The sequence below is a fragment of the Mandrillus leucophaeus genome, unplaced genomic scaffold (genome assembly GCF_000951045.1).
Source record: "Mandrillus leucophaeus isolate KB7577 unplaced genomic scaffold, Mleu.le_1.0 Scaffold1937, whole genome shotgun sequence".
Classification (NCBI taxonomy): Eukaryota; Metazoa; Chordata; class Mammalia; order Primates; family Cercopithecidae; genus Mandrillus; species Mandrillus leucophaeus.
The window spans coordinates 164025-189444 of record NW_012101962.1 but is presented as its reverse complement, the minus strand read 5'-3'; the positions used below and the strand labels follow the sequence as shown (position 1 = coordinate 189444).

The 25420-nt window shown below is 39.4% G+C and overlaps 1 protein-coding gene and 1 pseudogene across 1 annotated transcript in view; both read right to left on the bottom strand.

Annotated features, from left to right (window-relative positions):
• Positions 1-964: 964 nt before the first annotated feature.
• On the bottom strand, positions 965-2051 carry LOC105538523 (annotated as a pseudogene).
• Positions 2052-4142: 2091 nt separating this feature from the next.
• Positions 4143-25420, bottom strand: part of LOC105538524 (myotubularin-related protein 13-like) — an 86773-nt gene continuing 65495 nt past the window's right edge. The window contains exons 13-16 of the mRNA XM_011978396.1: positions 10869-11073; positions 6363-6472; positions 4236-4385; positions 4143-4157 (exon numbers count right to left, since the gene is read on the bottom strand). Of these exons, the coding sequence (XP_011833786.1) occupies positions 4143-4157; positions 4236-4385; positions 6363-6472; positions 10869-11073 (480 nt within the window). The remainder of the gene's footprint in view (positions 4158-4235; positions 4386-6362; positions 6473-10868; positions 11074-25420) is intronic.

Sequence of the window (25420 nt, the reverse complement as noted above, 5' to 3'; positions counted from 1 at the left end):
TTGAGACGGAGTCTTGCTCTGTCGCCCAGGTTGGAGTGCAGTGGCATGATCTCAGCTCACTGCAACCTCCGCCTCCCAGGTTCAAGCGATTCTCCTGCCTCAGCCTCCTGAGCAGCTGGGACTAGATGCCTGCCACCATGCCTGGCTAATTTTTTGTATTTTTAATAGAGTCAGGGTTTCGCCATGTTGGCCAGGATGGTCTCAATCTCCTGACCTTGTGATCCATCTGCCTTGGCCTCCCAAGTACTGGGATTACAGGTGTGAGCCACCGCACCCCACCCTTGTTTTTACATTTAAATATAAAAATACTGCTCTGTTTTGTGTGATAAATAGAGGACCAAGCAAAAAGAACCTTTTCTTTTTTTAAGGTAGGGATATCCATCAGTTTATACTGAGCTTTGTGTTCTGAGGGCATTTCACCCCAAGCCAGGCTAGTTCCACACAAGCAAGAGACCAAGGCCATTCTCCTCCCTGATCCCCAATCCCTACCTTCTCTCTTAATCCCTAATTTTAATAGAAAGTTGGTTATAACCTCTTAAGAAACATTTCCACCACAAAGGGAAGTCCTAACCTAACCAGAGTTAAGTCAGGTCTTCCCCTCTCAGGTACTTCAAAGAAAAAGTCCCCATCCTGCAAACATGCACTCTGTTCCCATAGCTACGATTACTGAACAGGCACACCCCATTAAATGGAAGCAGTGGTTATGTTTCACCACCCACCTCCTCACTAATGTACTAAAAACCGTCAGTGATAGGGAAAAAAAGGAGGGTAAAGATGTGAAGAAATTAATTATGTGACCCCTCTATCCCAGCCAAACAAATAAAGCAAGATTGGGCACAAGGAATTAAAAAAAAAGACCTTGGTATTCCATCCTTTGAGTTACAATTAGGACAATTGGGAGAGGGGAAGAGTTGGAGTGAGAGGAAGAACTAGGAGGGGCTTGACAGCTGGAGGTCTAGTCCACTTAGTTTTTGTACTGGAAGGGCTCAACTCCGGTTTGAGAAGACACAGGCAGATGAGGGCTTCTGTCACCGAAAATGGGTCGCATTTGGCAGAAAGGCAGTGATCTTCAAAGTAACCCTTCTTCTCCTGGCCAACAGTCTGGGGAATGTGTATGCTGGCATTATGATGGGCTATAAGAGCAGAAAAGTCACTGATGTTGGAAGTTTCATGGAATCCGATTAGGTGCCAGGCCGGGCAAAAATGCAGACGTGGTACTGCTGTCACTTGCTTAGTTTCTTGATGGCCTCCTCAGTGTACTTCAGACCATTCTCCTCCCGCATGGCCTTGGTGCTAAAGTTGGTATGGCAGTCTGAGCCATTCCAGTCCCAGGAATGGGCTTAGGATCAAAGGTTGCTATCACTCTGAAGTCTTCACATACACGATGCAAGATGAAACAGGTCACCCAGAAATGATCTTCCATGCTGATTCCTTCACAGCGTCCAATGTGGAATTCCCACTGGGCAGGCATGACCTCAGCATTAGTCTCTGCAATCTTGACTCCAGCATACAAGCAGGTCCGGTAATGAGCCTCCACAATATCCTTGCCATAGACTTTGCTCCCATACCACAGTAATACGGACCCTGGGGCTCAGGGAGTCCACTGGAAGGCCAACCAAAGGGGTGCCCATCTGTCCCCATGAGGTTATATTCCTGCTCCATGCCAAACCACGGGTGCTGGTTGCTCACCATGTCCATTATCCATTTATAGTTGTGCCTCAAATTGGTCTCTGCAGGCTTTCAATTGCACTTGAAAACTTCACAGAATACCAGCTTGTGGAGGTCCTTGCGGAAGGGCTCCCAAAACATGGCAACAGGCATGACATACATGTCACTGTTAGAACCTTCAAAGTACTACAGCCATCAAAATTCTACTCAAGTAACTCTTCCACACTCTTGGGCTCACTGTCCAGGGTCTGGGACTTGCAGCACAGTCTTGCTTCAGTACCATCGACTCAGATATACATGGCCTGGACTTTCTCACACTGAGGCAGGGACATGTACACCTGCTTGATGCCTCTGTTTAAGTGGGAGCTTGCTGAGGTGGTCATGGTGGAAGGTGTTTTGGGCACTGAGCAGGCAGGTAGGTAAAGGTAGGCTGCGAGAGTGGGGTGAGGAGAGAGGAGGGGAGGCCGCTGTGCTGCTCAGAAACTCTGCTCTTCTCCCATTCTCAGCTCTACCTTTGTATCTTTTTAATTAAGACACTTAAATCTTTTGCTCATTTTTGAATTAGGTTGTCTTTTTGAAAAAATATTGATTTGTAGGGTTTTTTCTTTTTTAAAGAGATGGGGTCTTGATAAGTTATCTAAGCTTGAGTTCAGTGGCAATTCACAGATGCAATTATAGTGTACTGCAGCCTAACTCCTGGGCTCACATGATCCTCCTATCTCAGCTGCCTGAGTAGCTGGGACTATAGACGCACACCACTATGCCTGACTTATAGTTCTTGTAATCTGAGCACTAACCTCTCACTCTGAGGTTTATGTTTTCACTCTCTTTATGTTATCTTTTAATGAACAGAAGTTCTTAATTTTAATGTAGTAAAATTTATCAATCTTTTCTTTTAACACTGGCACTAGTCGTGACTAGTTTAACAAATCTTTCCCTATCCCAAAGTCATAAGGATATTTCCTGTATTATGTTTGAAAACTCTTAAGCCTTATAGATTAGCTTTTTTTTGGCTCTCCATATTTAAGTCTTTAATACATGTGGAAATGATTCTTGTGTGTGGTAGGAGGTATGTATGCATTTTTTGTATCAATGGTATATTATGTGTACATGTCCCAGCACTATTAATTAAACTGCTCATCTTTTCACTGCCGGTGCCAGTTTTGTCATAAATAATGTTTCCATATATGTGTGCATTTGTTTCTGGGCTTTCTATTTTATTCTGTCGGTCAATTTGTTTGTAAGTGTGCCAATTCTACACTATCTTAAATAATATAATATTAATATACTATTTTTTTTTGAGACGGAGTTTCGCTCTTTCACCCAGGCTGGAGTGCAGTGGCGCGATCTCGGCTTACTGCAACCTCCGCCTTCCGGTTTCAAGCGATTCTCCTGCTTCAGGCTCCGGAGTAGCTGGGATTACAGGCACCCACCACCACGCCAGGCTAATTTTCGTATTTTTAGTAGAGACAGGGTCTCACCATGCTGGCCAGGTTGGTCTCAAACTCCTGACCTTGTGGTCCGCCCACCTCGGCCTCCCAAAGTGCTGGGATTACAGGCGTGAGCCACTGCGCCTGGCCAAGTAATATAATCTTAAACTAAATTTTTGATACCTGACAAGGTAAACTGCTACACTTTGTTGTTTTTCTTTAGGAGTATGTTGGTAGTTTTAAGGCTTTTATTCTTCTATTTAAGGTTCTGCTAGGAACTGCATTGTCTCTGTAGATTGTTTTGGGGAGAATTGACATCTTTAACATATTGAGTCTTCCATTCCACGCACATTTATAAATCTCATTTATTTAGGCCTTGTTTCATTCATAAATTTGATTAATTATATCCTATAATTCTTGCTTTCCAATGTACCAATATTTAACATGCATTTATTTACTTTTTCTGGAGTCCCACAGAGGATCCCACAGTTTTAATATTTAATTACATTTCCATCTTGGGCAAAATGTTTGAGAGAGGAACTTTACATTACCTCTCGGCAGAATGCCAATGTTAAAGACTATCTAACAAGGGAGGCAGGATAAGGAAACAAGATTAGCTTCTCCTAAATTGTCTTCACTATTTTGTGGGAAGTTTGTTTCTGAAAGATCATATACATATTTTGAAGCCAAGTGGAAATTTTGTTATTGTGCTTTACAAACAAAGTACTTAAATACTTAATTGAGTAGTTAATTTATCATTTGGATTATCCACCATTCATTGTCCTCTGCCTGAACAGTACAACTGAAAACTGACTGAAAAGGGCTGATGTGACTACAGACATGAATATACAACTGAATGCTTTAAAGACGACTTCTCATTTTCAAAGAACTTGCTTATATTACAAAACTAGTAAAATAATCTAGCATTTTCAGAGAGAAAACAAAGAAAGAACAAAAAACTCTTAATATTTATGCCAAGTAATAAAAAGTATTTGACAGAAATGATATAGATACTGACGCTTCATCCTATTAGCTGTGGTAGGTTCAAGAACTGATATACTGGTAATTACAAAATATTCTGGAAAAATGAAAAGTATTCTCAAATGAGAGGAATAATCTGAAAGAACTACAAATTACCTGTAGAGTACAATTCATCATCCTTATTATGTAGTCAAACTGTTGATGGTCTAATATTGCCCGGTTTTGCTGGACATGCAAACCCAGCTCATCAGTGAGACACTGTCTTGCTGCCTTTCCTTTAAGGGCTCTGAGTGCAGCAGGAAGGGTCTGAGGACAAGAGAGGTACAAATGACCAAATGGTACCACTGGGGAAAACAATAACTTTCAAACAATCATCTTGAAAATTCAAATGCACCCTGTAATTTATTTAACACAGTTATTAATAAAATTAAACTCCTAGGGAAGAGGTGATTTATTAGTAAGACCAATGATAAAATAGATTTGTAGTTATTTTTATACGTAAACCAGCAAGAAATATAAGAGAATTATGTGATAAATGGAAAAACATTTAATTTCACTTTTTTTTCTTCAACTTAATAAAACTTTGGTTACCAAATTGACTGTTGCTTCAGATTATGAGTCAAAGCCACAGATACGTAAGACATCTTCTTTCTATAACTAGTCAATTTTCCATGGCAAGAACAGAAAGAAAAAATAAAACAATAAGAAATACAAGTGATTTCATACTTTTAAACTGGTTGGCTGCTTAATCACTATTCAGCTTTAATTTATGACTGTAAAGTTCTACAATCTCTTTTCATTTAAATATCATAAAAAAGGAAAGAAAAAGGACTCGGAGTTGCAAAAATACATTATCTCTAGGTGTATGCATTAAAACTCTTTTCACTTTACAACAAGAACATCCATAAAGATGCCTCCTTCAGTTCACCATGTAGGATTTAGTTAATTTACTTCACATATAATAATAATAAGCTTATTTAGCTAAAAAATCAGAACAAAGGAGAAAATAAGAAGGAAGTAGAAGGGCATGATATCACTAAAGGCAGGCATAAGAAATAGGATGTGGAAGTTGAAAGCAAGAGAAGTGAAAGACTCCAACTATAAGAAAACATAGAAACCAAAAAGCACAAAATGTAAAGGGCACTGGGTCAGTTAGGGTAAAGGTAAACATTTCTATAAGCTTTACCAGTCCCTGAAAATAGATATTCAGAACTATGACAATGAGTCAGTAAGAAAGGGTTATATTATGTTCAGCATGTTTCACTGAACAAGGCAAGAAAACATGCTCTAAGGAGGCACATTTAAGTTGAATACTACAGTTCTTATAATCCATTACATATTCTAACTAGATTCTTTGCAATACATAAAATTATATTAAAATGTTAAGTTTTGGCCAAGCGTGTTGGCTCATACATGTAATTCCAGCACTTTGGGAGGCTGAGGTGGCTGGATCACTTGAGGCCAGGAGTTCGAGACCGGTCTGGCCAACATGATGAAACCCCATCTCTACTAAAAATACAAAAATGAGCCGGGTACAGTGGTGCATGCCTGTAGTCCCAGTTACTCAGGAGGCTGAAGCAGGAGAATCACTTGAATCCGGGAGGTAGAGGCTGCAGTGAGCCAAGATCATGCTACTGTACTCCAGCCTGGGTGACACAGCAAGACTCTGTCTCCAAAAATAAAAACTAAAATAAATAAAATGTTAAGTTTCTAAGTAATATGCCAAAATAGTGTTTAGTGAACAATGTTTAAAAGTTTGAGAGAAAAAATTACTATGAATATTTTTCTGCTGGTCATATAATTAAGCTTGGCCCAACAGCTTTGTATCTTAGACACTATTCATTTAAAATGATCCAAACAATGAGAGGAGACTTTATTAGGAAAAGGGACAGAATTAAAGAAGAGAAGCTGGCCGGGCACGGTGGCTCACACCTGTAATCCCAGCACTTTGGGAGGTTGAGGCGGGCGGATCATGAGGTCAGGAGATCGAGACTGTCCTGGCTAACATGGTAAAATCCCGTCTCTACTAAAAATACAAAAAAATTAGCCAGGCGTGGTGGGGGGTGCCTGTAGTAGTCCCAGCTGCTGGGGAGGCTGAGGCAGGAGAATGGCATGAACCCGGGAGGCGGAGCTTGCAGTGAGCCGAGATTGTACCACTGCACCCCAGCTCGGGCAACAGAGGGAGACTCCGTTGAAGAAAAGAAGAGAAAGCTGGTAACTTCAGCATGTAAATCTGAAAGGGAAATGATAAACGCTTACTTGGGAAAGATGATATTTCATTACCTTTTCAGTTTCCAAAATTTTATTTTCAAATATGAATGAGATGCAGTTTCTGACAACTTCTAGTCTCTGTGCACTGTTGAAAACTGTTGTCACCTTGTCCATTATTGAAACTAGTAAAAGGATATAAAGAAAGCACAAATAAATTAAACTCCTTTGGTAATTACAAAAGCAAAGAGACTATTACTTTAAGACTGTAGGTTGAGTGTGGAGGCTCACGCCCATAATTCCAGCAATTTGGGAGGCTGAGGTGGGATGATCCCTTGAGCCCAGAGGTTTGAGACAAGCCTGGGCAACACAGCAAGCCCCTTCTCTACAAAAAATACAAAAATTAGCCAGGCATGGTGCCTTGCACTGTAATCCCAGTGACTCGGGAGGCTGAGGTGGGAAGATCACTTGAGCCCAGGAGTCCAAGGCTGCAGTGAGCTAGGACAGCACTACTATACTGCAGCTGGGTGACAGAGTGAGACCACATTTCTTATTAGAAAACAAACAAACAAAAACTATTGATATGACCTACACTTTATTTTTTCTCTTATTACAGAGCATTGAAAATATTCCACATCATTATTTTGATTACATGTTGCAGTGCTGAAGTATCAGGCTAGTCGATTAATAATTTCACAGGATAGATTCTAATGAGACACTTAACTTTTATGCGAACTAATTCACATTGCAAAGTAAAGTTATATTAAACAAGGGCAAACATCTATTTGAAACTTTGTAACTAGTAATATTGTTAATATTTCTAAGATATTACTAAAGAAAAACTACATTCCACAAAATATTAGATATTACACATTTGAGGAGAGGTGACTTGAAGGAAAGAAGTAGTGCAAAAAAAGAGAAATAATCATGATCAATGAACTGCTATACTGGCTTAGGAAAGTCACTTTTTAGTCATGTAAACTCAGCACCTTTCACCTTTTACCACAGGGTTAGAAAATTCTAATGTATTACCTAGGCTACTAAGCTGGTTACCTAAATAAATTTAACTTATTAAAATAATATTAGAAGGATATAAATCAAAGTAGTATTTATACAAAATTTATACTTTCACAAAGAACTATACTATGTCATTTGTTTAAATGAGGTAGTATCAATAATTCTTTTTTTTTGTATAAATTTAAGGGGTACAAGTGCAGCCTTGTCACATGGACGTACTGCATAGTGGTGGTCTGGACTTTTAGTGTAGCCATCAACCAGAATAATGTATATTGTAGCCATTAAGTAATTTCTCATCCCTCAACCCCTTCCCACGCTCCCAGCCTTCTGAGTCTCCAGTGTCTTATTATTCCACACTTAATGTCCATGTGTACACATTACTTAGCTCCCATTTATAAGTGAGAACAGTATCAATGGTTCTCAAGCCAAAAAGACTACTTATACTTTAAGGCTACTCTTTGGATTCTAAAGGCCCAATCCCTTTACCTTCTCCCATACCTAAGAAGAAAGACTATTATATTTTACTCATTAGTATTCCTTTCATCTCATCAATACCAAACCTATATTCTTCAAATAATGTTTTAAACTTTTTTGTTTTTTGAGACAGAGTTTCGCTCTTGTTGCCCAAGCTGGAGTGTAATGGCGCGATCTTGGCTGCCTCCTGGGTTCAAGCAATTCTCCTTCCTCAGCCTACTAAGTAGCTGGGATTACAGGCATGCACCACTACACCTGGCTAATTTTGTATTTTTAGTAGAGACAGGGTTTCTCCATATTGCTCAGGCTAGTCTTGAACTCACGACCTCAGGTGATACGCCCACCTTGGCCTCCCAAAGTGCTGGGATTACAGGCATGAGCCACCGCACCCAGCCTTAACCATTTTTATAAAAATAATTATATGCTTACAATAAGGTGCAAACATAATACAAAGAAGATCCTTGTACTCGTCACCCAGCTTCCCTCTATGGTGACATCTTTCATAATTATGTTTTATTAGAATCAGGAAAACAACTGGCACAATACAATGAATGAGACTATAGCCCTTACTTGAATTTTACCAGTTTCTTCAAATAATTTTTAATCATGTAACATTAATTTTCTGGTTAAACTGATTATTTCGCATGACTTTTCTCTCTGAAATGCTCATTCATAATTGTGGGCTCTGGTGCTTCCCACACACATAGGTTGGTGGCATAAACTGAAAATCTATCCATATTAGAATAGAAAACTTACAATCTCCAATAACACATACTTCATTGAGAGAGCAACATCTTTATGTTTATAAACTTTTAATTCTAAAATATCTTTAGCAGTATTTTAAATTTTCTTTAGGCTGAGTTATTAGGAAACATATTTTCTTTTTTTTTCCTTTTTTTTTTTTTTTTTTGTAAGACAGAATCTTGCTCTGTCACCAAGGCTGGAGTGCAGTGGCACGATCTTGGCTCACTGCAACCTCTGCCTCCCGGGTTCAAGTGATTCTCCTCCCACCTTAGCCTCCCAAGTAGCTGGGACTATAGGTGCATACCACCACGCCTGGCTATTTTTTGCATTTTTAGTAGAGATGGAGTTTCACCATGTTGGCCAGGCTGATCTTGAACTCCTGACCTCAGGTGATCCGCGCACCTTAGCTTCCCAAAGTGCTGGGATTACAGGCGTGAGCCATCACACCCAGCCAGAAAACATATTTTCTTATAATAAATATGTTTACTATCTGGAATTTTTTTCCTTTGGAGAATCCAACTAATTCACATTTTATACATGCACCTAATTAACCAACTTCAAAATATATCAAGAAAAACAGGAAAAACTGAGAAATAGGGAATTCTGCTATTATAATGGGAGATTTTAATATATCTTCCTCAATAGCTGAAAAAAGGGATAAAAGTTAGTAAAGGAAGACAACTCACAGATTGGGGAAAAATTTGCAAATAGTATATCTGGTAGGGGACTTATCTGTAGAATATACAGAGTATGCTTACAACTCAGTAATAAAAAGGCAAATAGCCCAATTTCAAAATGGGCAAAGAGACAGTGAAATGGCCAATAGTACATGAAAAAATGTTCAGTATCAGTGGCTGAAATTATAACCCTTATACACTGCTGACAGAAATCTAATATGGCACAACCGCTTTGGAAAATGGTTTGGCAGCTCCTCAAAACATTAAACATAGAATTACCATATGACCCAGCAATTCCAATCCTAAGTATACATCCAAGAGAACTGAAAACATATCTACACAAAATCTTGCACATAAATGTTCACAGCAGCATTATTCATAATAGCCAAAATGTAGAACCAACTCAAATATCCATCAACTGATGGATAAATAACCAATGTGATATATATCCAAACAATGGAGTATTATTCAGACATTTAAAAAGAAACGAGGCCAGGTGCAGTGGCTCATGTCTGTGATCCCAGCACTTTGGGAGGCCGAAGCGGGCGGATCATGAGGTCAGGAGATCAAGACCATCCTGGTTAACACGGTGAAACTCCGTCTCTACTAAAAATCCAAAAAAAATAGCCAGGCGTGGTGACAGGTGCCTGTAGTCCCAACTACTCAGGAGGCTGAGGCAGCAGAATGGCGTGAACCTGGAAGGCAGAGCTTGCAGTGAGCCAAGACGGCGCCACCGCACTCCAGCCTGGGCGACAGAGCGACACTCCATCTCAAAACAACAACAACAACAAAAAAGAAACAAAATACTGACACATGCTACAACATAGATGTACCTTTGAAATATTATACTAAATGAAAGAAGCCAGTTATAAAAGATTACATATTGTATAATTCTATTAATATAAAATGTCCGGAATAGGTAAAGCTATGAAAATATAAAGTAGATTACAGTATAATGCTGAGGAGGAGATGGTTTGGGAAGGAAATGGGGAGTGACTGCTAATAGATGGGAGGTTTCTATTTAGATTATAAAAATATTCTCACCAGGTGCAGTGGCTCACGCCTGTAATCCCAGCACTTTGGGAGGCCAAGGTGGGCAGATCAGGAGTTCGAGACCAGCCTGACCAACATGGAGAAACCCTGTCTCTACTAAAAATACAAAATTAGCTGGGTGAGGGGGCGTATGACTGTAATCCCAGCTACTCAGGAGGCTGAGACAGGAGAATTGCTTGAACCCAGGAGGCAGAGGTTGCGGTGAGCCAAGATCACATCATTGTACTCCAGCCTGGGCAACAAGAGTGAATCTCTCTCTCTCTCTATATATATATGCTCAAATTAAATAGTGATAATGGTTGAATGAGAGTGTGTAAATATACTAAAAATCAAGGAACTGTACATTTTACATTGGTGAATTTACGGTATGTAACTTATATCTCAATAAAGCTGTTATTAAAAAAAGAAAATATTCTATAGTGGCAGCGGTTGGGTTATGATTACCCTTTTTGGGAGGCAGTGAATGAAACAGGGTTTCGAAGTATTGATAATGCTCTGATTCTAGCTACAGGAGTTTGTTCACTTTGTGAAAATTCATCAAATTGTACACTTTTCCTTTTTGGGTCTTATATCTTTATAAAAAGTTTACTCTTAAAACAGACAGACAAATACATACCAACAGGTGGACCAGCTGGCACAACACATTTCTTTTCTATTCTTGTGGCAGGAGGTGCATTCTGGTTCTTAGCAAGGTTTTCCTGTATTAATTCCTGAACCCGGGCTTCATTAATCTTTGGGAAAGGAAGAATATGAACTCGCAAGTGGGATCCTTCTGTTGGCCGCGGAACTTTCTGGAATGCCATATGAGGGTTTGGATTCTCCTGTAGTATCAGACATAGGTAAAATTATTCCAAGTTAAAATAACAATGGCAGATCACCAGGAAGGGAGTGGGAGCTTACAGAGACATGAGCTGGGTGGTTATACATACATTCATACATACGCCATAAAACATGAAGTACCAAAATCTTACTTCTTCTTACATGCTCTATCAGCAGCATCTGATACAGCTGGACATCTGTCTTCCTCTTCCACGAACACTTTCTTTACTTGGTTTCTAGGTCTTCTTGCTACATCTTTGTCTATTTCTCATCTCCCTACTCTCTTTAACAATGTGAATACCTCAGGGCTCAGTCCTTGGGTCTTTTTTTCTGTTAACACTCCTTCCTTGGTGATCACTTCCAGTCTCCTATCTTTACCATAAAAACACCAACAATTCGCAAGTTTTTTTCTTTAAACAAGCTTTCTCCTAAACCCCATACCCACATGTTTAACTCTCTATACAATATTTTCAGTTGGATTTTTTAAAAAATTCTACACCTATGTTGTCCAGAATGGAGCTCTTACTCTTCACCCACCTCTATCCCTGCTTTGTTCAGTCTTCCTCACATCAGTATATGGCACATTTATCTTTTCCCATCACTTAGGCAAAAAGCTTGGAGTTATCTTTAATGCCATTCTCTAACACCCAATTATCCGTTCCTCTGCAGATCTGGCGGACTTTACCTTTAAAATGTTTACAACTTGGCCAGTTTCACAACACTTTGGTTCAAGTCAACACGTCATGTTACAGCACTACAACAGTCTCCTAGTTCCCCTGCTTCCACCTGTACTCCTTCATTCAACATTGCAGACTACGTGATCTAGTTAAGAGTATGTCAATTCATCACATAACCATTCTATTCATTCCAATGGCTCGTCATCTCACTCACAATAAAACCCAAGGTTCTTTTTTTCTTTTTTTTTTTTTTGAGATGGAGTCTCGCTCTGTCGCCCAGGCTGGAGTGCAGTGGCCGGATCTCAGCTCACTGCAAGCTCTGCTTCCCGGGTTTACGCCATTCTCCTGCCTCAGCCTCCCTAGTAGCTGAGATTACAGGCGCCCGCCACCTCGCCCGGCTAGTTTTTTGTATTTTTTAGTAGAGACGGCATTTCACCGGGTTAGCCAGGATGGTCTCGATCTCCTGACCTTGTGATCCACCTGTCTCGGCCTCCCAAAGTGCTGGGATTACAGGCTTGAGCCACCGCGCCTGGCCAAACCCAAGGTTCTTAAAACAACTTACGAAGCCCGACAAGATCTGGCCTTTCTATGTGATGTGTTCTGCCATGATTTCTTTCATTTTTTCTGCTCTAGACACACAGAACTTCTTGTTCCTGCCTCAAAGCCTTTGCACTTAACTGTTCTCTCTGCCTGGAATGACTGTGCCCCATGAATCTGTACAGCATCCTCCTTCCTTTCTTGCATTTCTTAGCTCAAAAGCCACCTTTCCTGATCACCTTATCTAAAATTATACTCTCTCCCCCAACACACTCCCTATCCCTGTTATATTTTTCTCTATATCACTTATCACTGTCTCACATACTTTACATTTTATTTAACTTGTTTATTGTCTATCCTTCTCTCCAGAAAATAAAGCTCTATGAGGGTAGATGTATACCTACTGCATCTAGAAACTGCCTGGCACATAGCAGGCACTCTAAATTTCTTCCTACTGCATCTTAATGAGCGGGACACAATGTTGAACACACATAAGAATTGCAAGAATTGAATTAAATGTGTCAGCTAATACTTTTATAGACTCTTGGGGTTGGCATGAACTTTTTAGTCATCTAGTTAAGCAGGATTAGATCTCAAACACTCCAGGTAGAATGGAATCCATTCTTTTATAAAGTTCTCTAGGGAAGGCTGCTTTACAACTATTCTTGACCAATTCTAACACTTACCCTTTGCAGCCAGAAAATTCCTTATTCCCACTGAACCTATGTTATTGATGCATAGATTAAACTCAATACTATCCCATACATCCTCTTGATAGTTAAAATGGCCAACTGCCATCACCTTTGAGGGCTGCTCCCCACAATTCTTTTTGGTTATATGGCCCAGACCTGGATAAAGAAAACGTTGGGCTGAGGCAGATGATATAGTTAGTATGTCTCAGCAATATAACAGAAACACACTGCTTCCTCCCACTGCTTTAAGTGTCAAAACACATGGGTTCCAGTTCTTGCTCTACTCCTTATTATGTGATGCAGGACAAACAACTTTGCCTATGTTATATACTTAAGCTTATCTTATATAAGGCTCCTCAGAAGGTGAAATCAGATTTAAAATCTGTTCTTGCCAAAGTAGCCCTCATACATGCTCTGTATTTCTCCCCCATATCTAGCAAAGACAGGGAAAAATAAGTAAGTAAATCCTTAGTCCAACTCTTAGTAATCACTCTTTCTGAATCAGTGTTGAAAAACTGTTTTAGAATTCTGTCTGGCTTTAACACCAAGTCAACATTTAACAGTCACTGGCCTGTAGTGTCTAAAACTGCCCTTTTCAAAAAGTAGTATTTTTGTTCTCTGTTCTTTAGGCATGACTCTTACCCACATACTGTCTTCTCAAAAATAATAAATACCAATTCTCTAAAATATATTGGGTAGATACCTTTTTTTCAGGCGGGTCAGGTAATTCATGTGGATCTTGAGGTCTGAATTATTTAAAGTATATTCATTACTTTGGTTTCTATTTATACTTTCTTTATAATAAAATTAAAACTCTAAATATATTTCCCATGAAGTAAATATTATAATAAAATTTAAAACATAGAAAAATAAAAGTAGAAATAATCTTAGTAACACCAGTATTTTTTCTAGTTTTATATATATATATATTTTTCTCCATCACTACATTATCTGTCTTGTCTTGTTCCAAAAATGACTTGCGGTGGTTTAGAAAAAGCAGGATGCACTGGCCAGGCACAGTGTCTCATGTTTATGTAATTTCAGCACTTTGGGAGTTCGAAGTGGGCAAATCACTTTAGTCCAGGAGTTCAAGACCAGCCTGGGCAACATAGTGAGATCCCATTTCTACAAAAAACAAAAAATTAGCCAGCCATGGTGATGCCTGCCCGTAGTCCCAGCTACTCAGGGGACTGAGGGAGGAGGATAGTTCAAGCCTGGGAGATGGACGCTGTGGTGAGCTGTGATTGCACCACCACACTATAGCCTGGGTGACAGAGTGAGACCTTATCTCAAAAAAGGAAAAAAAAAAAAGAAAAAGAAGGATGCACACATCACTTTTAGTCAAAATCTTTAAAGAGTTGGTCCTGTAATTTGGTAAGTTCATCCTAAACTTTATAGGGACATACAAAGACCAAAAATAGTCAAGGAAATTCTGAAGAAGAGTTAAGTGGGAGAGTTAAGATTTCCAGGTATCAAAACTTATATAAACCTTTAATAATTAACACAGTACAACAACTGTTATTAGTGAAGAGTTAAAAGGACGAATGGAATAGAACAGAGAGTCCCAAAACAGGACTATGTGAGAAAATATGATAGGTGGCATGACAATTCAGGGGGAAAGGTTAGATAATTCAATGAGAGAGGTAGTTTAACAAAGTATTTTTAGTTCATAATCTCTGATTTCAGAACGCCTGGTTTCAAACCCTAGCTTGGCCACTTACTAGTACTGTGACCTGGTGCAGTGTCAATTCACTTACCCCTGTGTTTTAGTTTTCATATCTGTAAGGAAGATAATAATATAGTACCTACTTCATAAGGTTCTTATGAGTATTGAATGAGCTGTTACAGTAAAGCTGTTAGAACACACACACACACACACACACACACACACACACACACCCCATCCCAGAATGAATCTAAAGTCTGTTTTCCAAAAATTTTGGCTACATTCATTTTAAAAGTATTTATTCTCTTATTCTCTGCATATTCTATGGCATGGTACCATGCTTCTGTAACTAAAGCCATCTCTTTCTTCCAAGATTTCCATCATATTACCAACTACTTATATTTGAGTAATTATAGTAGTAGTATCTGATATGTTTTTTGTTTGTTTTTGAGACAGAGTTTCACTTTGTTGTTCAGGCTGGGGTGCAGTGGTGTGATCTCTGCTCACTGCAACCTCTGCCTCCTGGGTTCAAGTGATTCTTCCGCCTCAGCCTCCCAAGTAGCTGGGATTACAGGTGTGCACCACCACGCCCAGCTAACTCTTTTGTATTTTTAGTAGAGATGGGGTTTCACTATGTCGGTCAGGCTGGTCTCGAACTCCTGACCTTGTGATCCGCCCGCCTCGGCCTCCCAAAGTGCTGGGATTACAGAAATGAGCCACCACGCCCAGCCCTCCAATAAGTTTTAAATAGAAAACATTTATGTAAAAAAGATGTTGTTATAAGTTATTAACAGTCTTCCCAGAAGCAATTAGAAATATTGTAAACCAAATCTATACACAATTTAGAATTATAAGCATTTAAAAGATCATGTTAAAACAAAGTTCAAAGTTGAATATCTGTAGTTGTATAGATATTTTACACCAAAATGCAGATTAGGGGTTAACTTTGTTAAATTATGACATATTTAGCTGTGTTTAGAAGATTCGAAAAAGACTCATGCCCCAGAATCTAATAGTATTTGGTTTTCTGGCTCCTGAGTCTGTATACTACTGCCCTCTAATGGGCAGCATGATAAATGTAAAGGACCACATTTGCCACCTCGAACCTAATTTGGTCACAAAATGACTCTTGAGAAGACAACAGCAATGAGAGGAGGTTTAGGGTAGGGCTCACTGTATTCTGCATATACTTAAAAACATCTGCTCTTACTTGTAACACAAAACGTGTTTGGACTGGTCCCTTGAAGGTCACCAAGCTCATTAAAAGCTACAGCCCAATTTTGTGTTGAATCTCCTTGTTGAAATAAGGAAATCCATTATTTTCTGACAGTACAAAGCAGCAGCCAAATTTTCATCTCTGATCCCAGAGAAATGCAAATATAAAGTAATAAACAAGGGCCAGACAACCAAACACTTACAGTGAATCTGGCAACATTTATTTCCAAAGTAACCAAAATAAACTACTGAAAAAAGTTTGGCAGAATGCACTGTCTTTTAAATTTTGAATTTGGATGATGATTTTCAAGGAATCATCTTTATAATCCTGCTTTAAGAGTATACTTTAGTAATTTGAGGTACAATGATTTTTTTCAGACATGAAAAAATGACATATACACACATCATCTAGTCTACAACACTCCCCCAAACCTCCCAGCTTTGGTAGACTAAGTGAGAATGTGCCTAGGGGTTACAGAATACAAGGCTTGAAACTAATTTCAAATAAAAGCAAAGCAAGGCACAACAAAAGCCCCAAATCCCAATGGAAATTCAAAGTAGGCAACAGCCACCATGGGAAAAAGAAAATTTTTCCTACTCATTGGTCTCAGCACTGAATGACAAATCAATATATTGTTAGAGCTTACCAAGCTTCCCAGATTAATTCAAGTATTTGAAATTATTTAATGTGCACCAATTATACTTAGAGCTATGTGGGATAGCAAGTTACACAATTTTTTTTCTAATACAGTTGATGGCAATACTATCACTGGAGTAAATTGTTAAACATTGTCAAAATGTAATTGGACTCTTTAGAGTTGCCTGGTAGTATACATGACACTGATGGAATGACTCATCCTCAATTTTCCAACTTCATAGGACTTTCAAGGATCACATCCTTGTGAGATGACTGAGACATTCAACTGAATGTCTTATCCTTTTTTTTTTTTTTTTTTTTTTGAGGCGGAGTCTCGGTCTGTCGCCCAGGCTGGAGTGCAGTGAGGCGGTCTCGGCTCACTGCAAGCTCCACCTCCCAGGTTCACGGCATTCTCCCGCCTCAGCCTCTCAAGTAGCTGGGACTACAGGTGCCCACTAATTTTTTGTATTTTTAGTAGAGACGGGGTTTCACCATTCACAGGATGGTCTCGATTGCCTGACCTCGTGATCCGCCCGCCTCAGCCTCCCAAAGTGCTGGGATTACAGGCGTGAGCCACCACGCCCAGCCTGAATGTCTTATCCTTAATACAAATACATTTGGTGGATGACTTTAATATCTGGTGTGCTGGTTGCCCTAATTCAGGGTTTCTCAACCTATGCACTAATTGACATTTGGGCTTGATAATTATTTGGGATAAAGAGTGGGTGTCTTGTATATTGTAAGATGTTTAGAAGTATCTTTGGCCTTTATCCACTAGATGACAGTAGCACAGTCCCTTCAACTGTGACCACCAAAAATGTCTCCAGACGAATTTCATGAAGTAGGGTGGGAGGGTTGCTCCTGTTGAGAACCAATGCTCTAATTCATGACTCCAGATGGAGATTTCTTATTTTAAGACAAGTACTCTTGTCACAAGTACGAAGGCAACATACAGTGACTAGCTAAGAGTCCTACACTCTCACTTACCTGCTAAAATACAAAGTAGAATCACAATGAGATACCGCCACATAACTGTTGGAAAGGCTAAAACAAGACCCCCCTCCCCAACCACCAAAAAAAAAAAAAAAGAAAGAAAAGAAAAGAAGGAAACCAGCCGGGCGCAGTGGCTCATGCCTGTAATCCCAGCACTTTGGGAGGCCGCGGCGGGTGGATCATGGGAGTTTGAGACCAGCCTGACCACCATGGAGAAATCCCCGCCTCTACTAAAAATATAAAATTAGCCAGGTGTGGCGGTGCATCCCTGTAATCCCAGCTACTTGGGAGGCTGAGGCAGGAGAATCGCTTGAACCTGGGAAGCAGAGGTTGTGGTGAGTCAAGATCACGCCATTGCACTCCAGCCTGGGCAACAACAGTGAAACTCTGACTAAAAAAAAAAGAAACCAACTGACAATACCAAGTGTGAGTAAAGATGTGGCGCAAATGAAATGCTAATATACTGCTGGTGAGAATGCAAAATAATATAGACACTTGAGGAAACAGTTGGGCAGTTTCCTATACAGTTAAATATTATATTACCATATATTCCAGCATCCCACTCCTAGGTAGGTAGAAATGAAAACTTATATTCACACAAAAACTTATGCAAATGTTTGGGGTGGTTCTATTCATTACTGCTAAAATTGTCTTTCAGTTGGTCAACAGGTAAATAAAACTTTAGTCCATCCATAAAGTGGATTACCACTCAGAAAAAGGAATAAATAATTGTATGAAGCAACATGATTGAATCTGAAATACATTGTGCTAAGTGAATGAAGCTAAACTCAAAAAACTACATAATGATATTATGGAAAAGGCAAAACTACAGAGACAAAAAAATAGATCAGTGGTTGCCAAGTGTTTGAGGTGATGGGAAGATGTGACTATAAAGGAGAATTAGGGAACTTTGGGGGATGATAGAAATACTCTATGTCTTATTGTGGTGCTAGTGGTTGTATGACTTCATGCATTTGTCAAAACTCATAACTGTAGATTAAAAAGTATACATTTTACTGTATATAAAAATTAGATCATGATAAACCTGACTTATAAGTGAACAAAGAAATCAGATAGGACGGGACAGGGGGTTCAATTTGAAGCCCATGCTTTGGGGTAGGGCTTCATTTCATCATCATAATCTATATAAGTCATTTATGTCATGTCTTGACTCTCTAAAGGTAATCACAATATTTTACTTCCATCCTATAATTTAAAAATTCCTTTATTCACAGTTGGCAAACAGTATAAATATTATCAGTGTAGATTGCATTTGCCTGGTAGTGAAATTAACATTTTGCAGAAATGTAAAGGGTGTAGATTTTATTTGATTTACACTAGTTATTTCTTGTATGAGTTTTCTTCTCCCATTAGGACTTCTAACACCTATTTGGTTCAATGCTGGGCAACGAAATATCCATAAGGCACAATTAGAAATTTTGTATTATTATTATTACTCTTTTTTTTGAGACAAAGTCTCACCCTGTTGCGCAGGCTGGAGCACAATGGCATGATCTTGGCTCATTGCAACCTCTGCCTCCCAGGTTCAAGCGATTCTCCTGCCTCAGCCTCGCAAGCAGCTGGGATTACAGGCACATGCCACCATGCCCGGCTAAGTTTTTGTATCTTTAGTAAGAGACGGTGTTTCACCATGTTGGCAAGGCTGGTCTCGAACTCCTGACCTCACGATATGCCCGCCTTGGCCTCCCAAAGTGTTGGGATTACAGGCGTGAGCCACCGCACCCAGCCCAGAAATCTCATATTATTTTACAAAGAATTCTAGGTTCTTTAATATTTCCTTTAACTTTTACTAAAACTGTCAGATAAAGCCAGGTATGGTGGTAAGTGTCTGTAGTCCCAGCTACTTGGCAGCATGAGGTGGCAGGATCGCTTGAGGCCAGAAGTTTGAGGCTGTAGTGCACTATGTTTGTGCCTGTGAATAGCCACTGTACTTCAGCCTGGGCAACAAAGTGAGACACCATCTCTAAAATAAAAAGCAAGTAACAACAAAACAAAAATTGTCAAATTACGTATCTAAAAAATATTTTTATACTATCACAGATGCAAAACAAATTAGAAAAACTGTACTACGTAAAACAATAAAACACGTCCAACTGATTTCTTAATGCCCTGAAGTAGAAGTTTTATGAAGTTCTTGTCTTGGCCTGTCTTTTTATCTTGGCCTATCTTAATGTTCTCACTTTGTGAAAACATTTGTTAGTGGCCCTTTATATGTGCATATCAAGAGTCATAGCGGTCAGGGGCACTGGCTCACCCCTTAATCCCTGTCTCTACAAAAAAATTACAAAAAGTTAGCTAGGCATGGTGGTGTGTGCCTATAGTCCCAGCTACTAGGAAGGCTGAAGCAGGAGGATTGCTTGAACCTAGGAGGTCAAGGTTGTAATGAGCTATGATCAAGCCACTGCACTCCTTTCTGGGTGACAGGGCATGACCCTATCTCTTTAAGAAAAAAAAAAAAAAGAATCATAGGGATAGGGCAGGGAAGTAGTTAAATGTGTTCTCATGCAGACACTGAAGATTCTGAAAGCCAAAAAAGTAGGTCAATCCCTACATTATCAATTGGAAATGGAAAGAAGCTGCATAGATGTGTTGCCAATAATCTCTGTGGTATAAACCCTGCCAATGCTTACAAGGTTTGTCTCTAGTGGATTTAGTCCTTCCCTTCTCCTTCCTTCCACCTAAACCATTCCCCTAAAGTCACCAAATGCCTTTCTTAATTATTTGGGAAGCTCCAGAAAGCTAAAAGAGCAGCTAAGCTCAGTTACAATTCATCCTACTCACATTCCTGAAATCTCACTAAAAAGCAATACAAAAGAGTGGTGAGAAGAGACTGCAAAATGAAGGTACATTTTTGAGGTGCTTCAAAGGGAAATGAAAAGAGGGCCTAGATACACATACCAGACTTCAGTGCAATAAAGTATTTACAAACATCTGAATGGAATCACCAGGTCTCAATTCCAACCCAATAATAAGGAAAGAGTCAAATTATATGGTTGGTTCTTGCTTACCAAAAGGGAATTTTAGAAATGTGATTATAAAAAAAAAAAAAAAAAAGACTGACTAGTTAAAAATAGAACCATGTGGATTATTTTCCTTGCATTGACACCATCCTGCCTCCCTTCCCCCAATTTCCTGCATAACCTATGAAAGTAACTTTACTGTCATGTTCTGCTTTTTAACTTTATGAAGTGTTTACTTCATGAATGATGATTTTATCACAGACTTCAGAATCTTAGCACTAGAATGAATCTCAGACAATCTAATGACAATCCACTGGGATAGTCACAAATTCTTACTTGTCATGTCTGTGTATCCTTTTCTGAAGGATATTAGGAGAATTATGTATCTAGAAAATGCCTGGCACTAATAAGTACTTAAGGAATAGAATTTATTAAATTAAATGAAATATAATTAGATTGTGAAAAAAATTTCCAATAAGGCCCATGAAATGTAGAAGATATTTGAAGGGCTCTTACCTAGTAATACAATCTCTTAATAATACTTCATGATGCTCACTTTTGAAGCATCAGTTTTAAAGGATAGGGATAGTCTGTGTTTTTGTTTTTGTTTTTGAGACAGAGTCTCACTTTATCACCCAGGCTGGAGTGTGGTGGCAGGACTTCGGCTCAACGCAGCCTCAACCTTCTGGGCTCAAGCCTCGACCTCCTGGGCTGAGGCAAGTGGATCCCTTGAGCCCAGGAGTTCCAGATCAGCCTTAGCAACAAAGTAAAACTCCGTCTCTACCAAAAAATAAAAAAAAAGTTAGCTGGGTATGGTGGCATATGCCTGTAGTCCCAGCTACTCAGGAGGCTGAGGTTGGAGGATCGCTGGAGCCCAGGAGGTCGAGGCTGCAGTGAGCCGAGATTGTGCCACTGCACTCCAGCCTGGGCAACAGAGTGAGACCTTGTCTCAAACAAACAAAAAGAACAACATCTAAAGTCAACTATTGCAAACATCATTGTTTTTTCCAGTTGGAGATGATCCAGCCTTATAGTGAAAGAACACAGGCTTAGGAAATGAATAGATGAAAATTCCTAATTTAAAATCTGGATTTCATCACTTAAGAGTCATATGATTCTGAGTCAATTAGCCCCACTAAAATGGGGATAATGATACTTGCCTTACATTGTCATGAGGATTAGAGATCATTGTATGTAAAGTGCTTAATCCCATGCCTGACACAATGTAGCTAAATGTGCTCTCATGCAGACACTGAAGATTCTGAAAGCCAAAGTGGGCCAAGTCCTGCATTATCAGCTGGGCATGGAAAGAAAAGCAGTATATTTATATATGAACTCAATATTATTATTATAATAGGTCAACAAAAATTTCTCAGATGATCATGCTGTAATTACTTCTACACAGCCACCATAAGTGGCAAAGACCAGCACACAACACAAGTTTTCCTTCTAACAGAATTCTACCAGATTTCTTTTTTAAGTTTTAGTATACTAATCAGGAAACACATTTATTATATTGGGCATAGTTACAAACAACTAAAAATGTGATCAGTCCGGCTGGGCGTGGTGGATCACTCCTGTAATCCCAGCACTTTGGGAGGCTGAGGTGGGTGGATCACAAGGTCAGGAGATTGAGACCACCCTGGCTAACACGGTGAAAACCCGTCTCTACTAAAAATACAAAAATTAGCCGGGCGTGGTGGCGGGCGCCTGTAGTCCCAGCTACTAGGGAGGCTGAGGCAGGAGAATGGTGTGAACCTGGGAGGTGGAGTGCAGTGAGCCGAGATTGCACCACTGCACTCCAGCCTGGGCGACAGAGCAAGACACTGTCTCAAAAAAAAAAAAGTGATCAGTCAATAAATTCAAGTAACAGATCTTGGCATGCAAGTTGCCAGAAAAATAATTTCTTTATACTATTGCTAAACCAATATTATGATTTAACGTGTGATGTATTTAGAAATCTGAAAGTATTGCTTCTTAGTAAAGACGCCAATAATCTACAAGTAACAGTCAATTAAAGTACTTCTGTGTTAAGTAATTTAAAATTGAAATTAAATTCATCTTTTTTTTTTTTTTTTTTTGAGACAGGGTCTTGCTCTGTTGCCCAGGCTGGAGTACGGTGGCTCAATCATAGCTTTCTGCAGCCTCAAACTCCTTGGCTGAACTCCTGGGCTCAAGCAATCCTCCCACCTCAGTCTCCTGAACAGGCAGGACTACAGGTGTCCATTACCACATGTAATTTTTTTTTCTTTTTTCAAGACAGAGTCTTGCTCTGTCACCTAGGCTGGATGCGGTGGTGTGATCTCGGCTCACTGCAACCTCTGCCTCCTGGTTCAAGCAATTCTCCTGCCTCAGCCTCCCAAATGGTTGGGATTATAGGCATGTGCCAGCATGCCTGGCTAATTTTTGTATTTTTAGTAAAGACAGGATTTCACCATGTTGGCCAGGCTGGTCTTGAACTCCTGACCTCAAGCAATTCCCCCACCTTGGCCTCCCAAAGTGCTGGGATCACAGGCATGAGCCACCACACTCAGCCTAAATTTATCTTTTAACAGGCACAAGAAACGTTATGGCTAATGATTTCTGCATGCGTTAGTAATATTACTGTTCCCTTAATATTACAGGCAGACTATATCTATTTCCAGAATTTATAATGAACCACTAGCAATTGATAAAACAGAACTTAAGAATTTTCTATTTACCAAAATTTAGATAAGCATAATTAATAAAAGATGGATTTTTTGTTTTAATATGAAACCTCTGAACTTTATGTTGTTCTCTTTCAAAAAAGTATATAGTCCCTCAAAGAAAGATCACATTCTAAATGTAGAACTTAAAACTCAGAAATAATGGAATAACATTAAAAAAGGCATTTTTTAAAGTATCCCTGCTTGTATCCAATTGGTTCTCAAATTTCAAATGAATGTGACAAAGCACTGACTGATAATCCAGTGTCCAAAAAGGTCCATCTAGTCAAATCACTAAATTAAGCAACACCTGTTGCCGGTCAAGATACTGACCCTGAATTCTTCTTCACTATTTCCTTAAAATTACATCTTCCCCAGAAGCTAAGTAAGTGGTACTCATTAAAGCTGGCAACAATAGACACTGAGGACTACTAGACAGGGGAGGAAAGGAGTGGGGAAAGGGGGTGAAAAGTGACTACTGGGTACTCTGCTCAGTACCTGGGTGATGCCATCAATCGTACCCTAAATCTCAGCATCACACACTAAGCCCAGCTAACAAATCTGTACATGTGGCCCCTAAATCTAAAATAAAACTTGAAATTATTTAAAAAATGTTTGAAATAGGCAAAAATAAAAGTTTACTTGATTTATAATTTCTCTTATTTTTTTTCAAGAGGTATACAGTCAATAACCACCATCTTATTAGTAAGATTTTAATGTTCAATTCTACATTTCCCTTATGAAAAGACTAATAAGAAAATGTATAACCATTACTGTATTTTAATCTTTGGATGCCAATACTCTATTTAAATCAATGATATGGCTCTAATTTTAGATTGGTTGAGTTGTCTTTGCAGAAGTTATTTGCTATACAGATAAAGTATATGTTAGAACCACAAATTAAAAGAAAATTTCTACTTTGACAATGTTTAGATTAGAAACAGTATAGAATGTTACATTTCTGTCTTCCAGAGTACTTTTTTGTTTACTAAATTAAAGTCAGAATCTAACCATAATAAAAAAAAATTAAATCTTCCCTCAACTTTTCCCTGGAGGACTACAGTTCCCACTTACTTTACTTTTCTTAGGACTGAAAGCTCCACAACAGGAGAAATAAGGAACACTCATGAGCCCAAATCCATTTTTCCATATGAATATAATCTCTGTCATTTTAGGCTCTTTTCTTCCTGGTGTTCAAATAGTTATTTCACATTTTACCACATCCGAATCCTTTTAACTTATTGCATTTCCTCTATCCATGGAATATTTTCATCCTTGTGTTTCTGTGGTCACTTTCCAATTTGCTATTTTTCTTTCAGCTTTTCGCTCCCTCTCTGTTCAAAACAATGCAACTCCTGATCCAGCTGACAACCACCGTACCAAGCCAAAGCAGAGCACACTGGTCAGTTCTGTTTGAGGTGGTTCTGGTCTCCAGTGAGTCTCACCTTTATGTCTTACAAGAGACCCAAATAAAAACCATAATGAGGGCAAATGACAAACTGAAAAAACTGTGACTAACATGTTTTCATAACACACTGATTGACAGGAAAATTACTTTGAAAAATGTGGTCTATTTTGATACACAGTACCAACTGTAATATCTCATAATTTACAATCTAGAGCAAAAAATCTATCACAGAGAGAGGAAGCTTTCTAGTTCTGTCAACAAAATACTTTAATAGTATATTTTAAAAATTAATGACTGTCTAAAGAGAGGGGATCATGGCAGATGAGAGGTAGGACTAGATTGCAGCTCCAGATAGAGCAGCATGTGGAGGCTTGCATTGTGAGTTTTAGCTCCAGATCAACTGCAAGAACAAACCAGCAATCCGGAGAGGACCCAGAGACCCTCCGAAGGAAGTGGACTGCTCCTGCGGGATTCGAGACACACCCCAAATACTGTGAGTGCCCCAACTGCGTAAGTGGGAAAGGGAGACCCTCCTCTCCTGAACACACGGTGGAGAAGCTGAAGGTCTGTTTGTGAGAGAAGTTTCGGTTTACTTAAAGCTGAGTCAAGTTAGAGAGCCAAGCGAAATACAGGGGTAGAGAAAGCAGCAGAAAGGCCCTGGAAGCTCGCTGGGTCCCAAAGCAGCCCATTCCTGCCTGGCACCACAGGGATCCCTCGGGAGGGTGGCCAGAGGAGTGGCGGGTAAAACTCCACAGGGAGAAGGAATTCTTTTTTTTTTTTTGAGACGGAGTCTCGCTCTGTCGCCCAGGCTGGAGTGCAGTGGCGCGATCTCGGCTCACTGCAAGCTCCGCCTCCC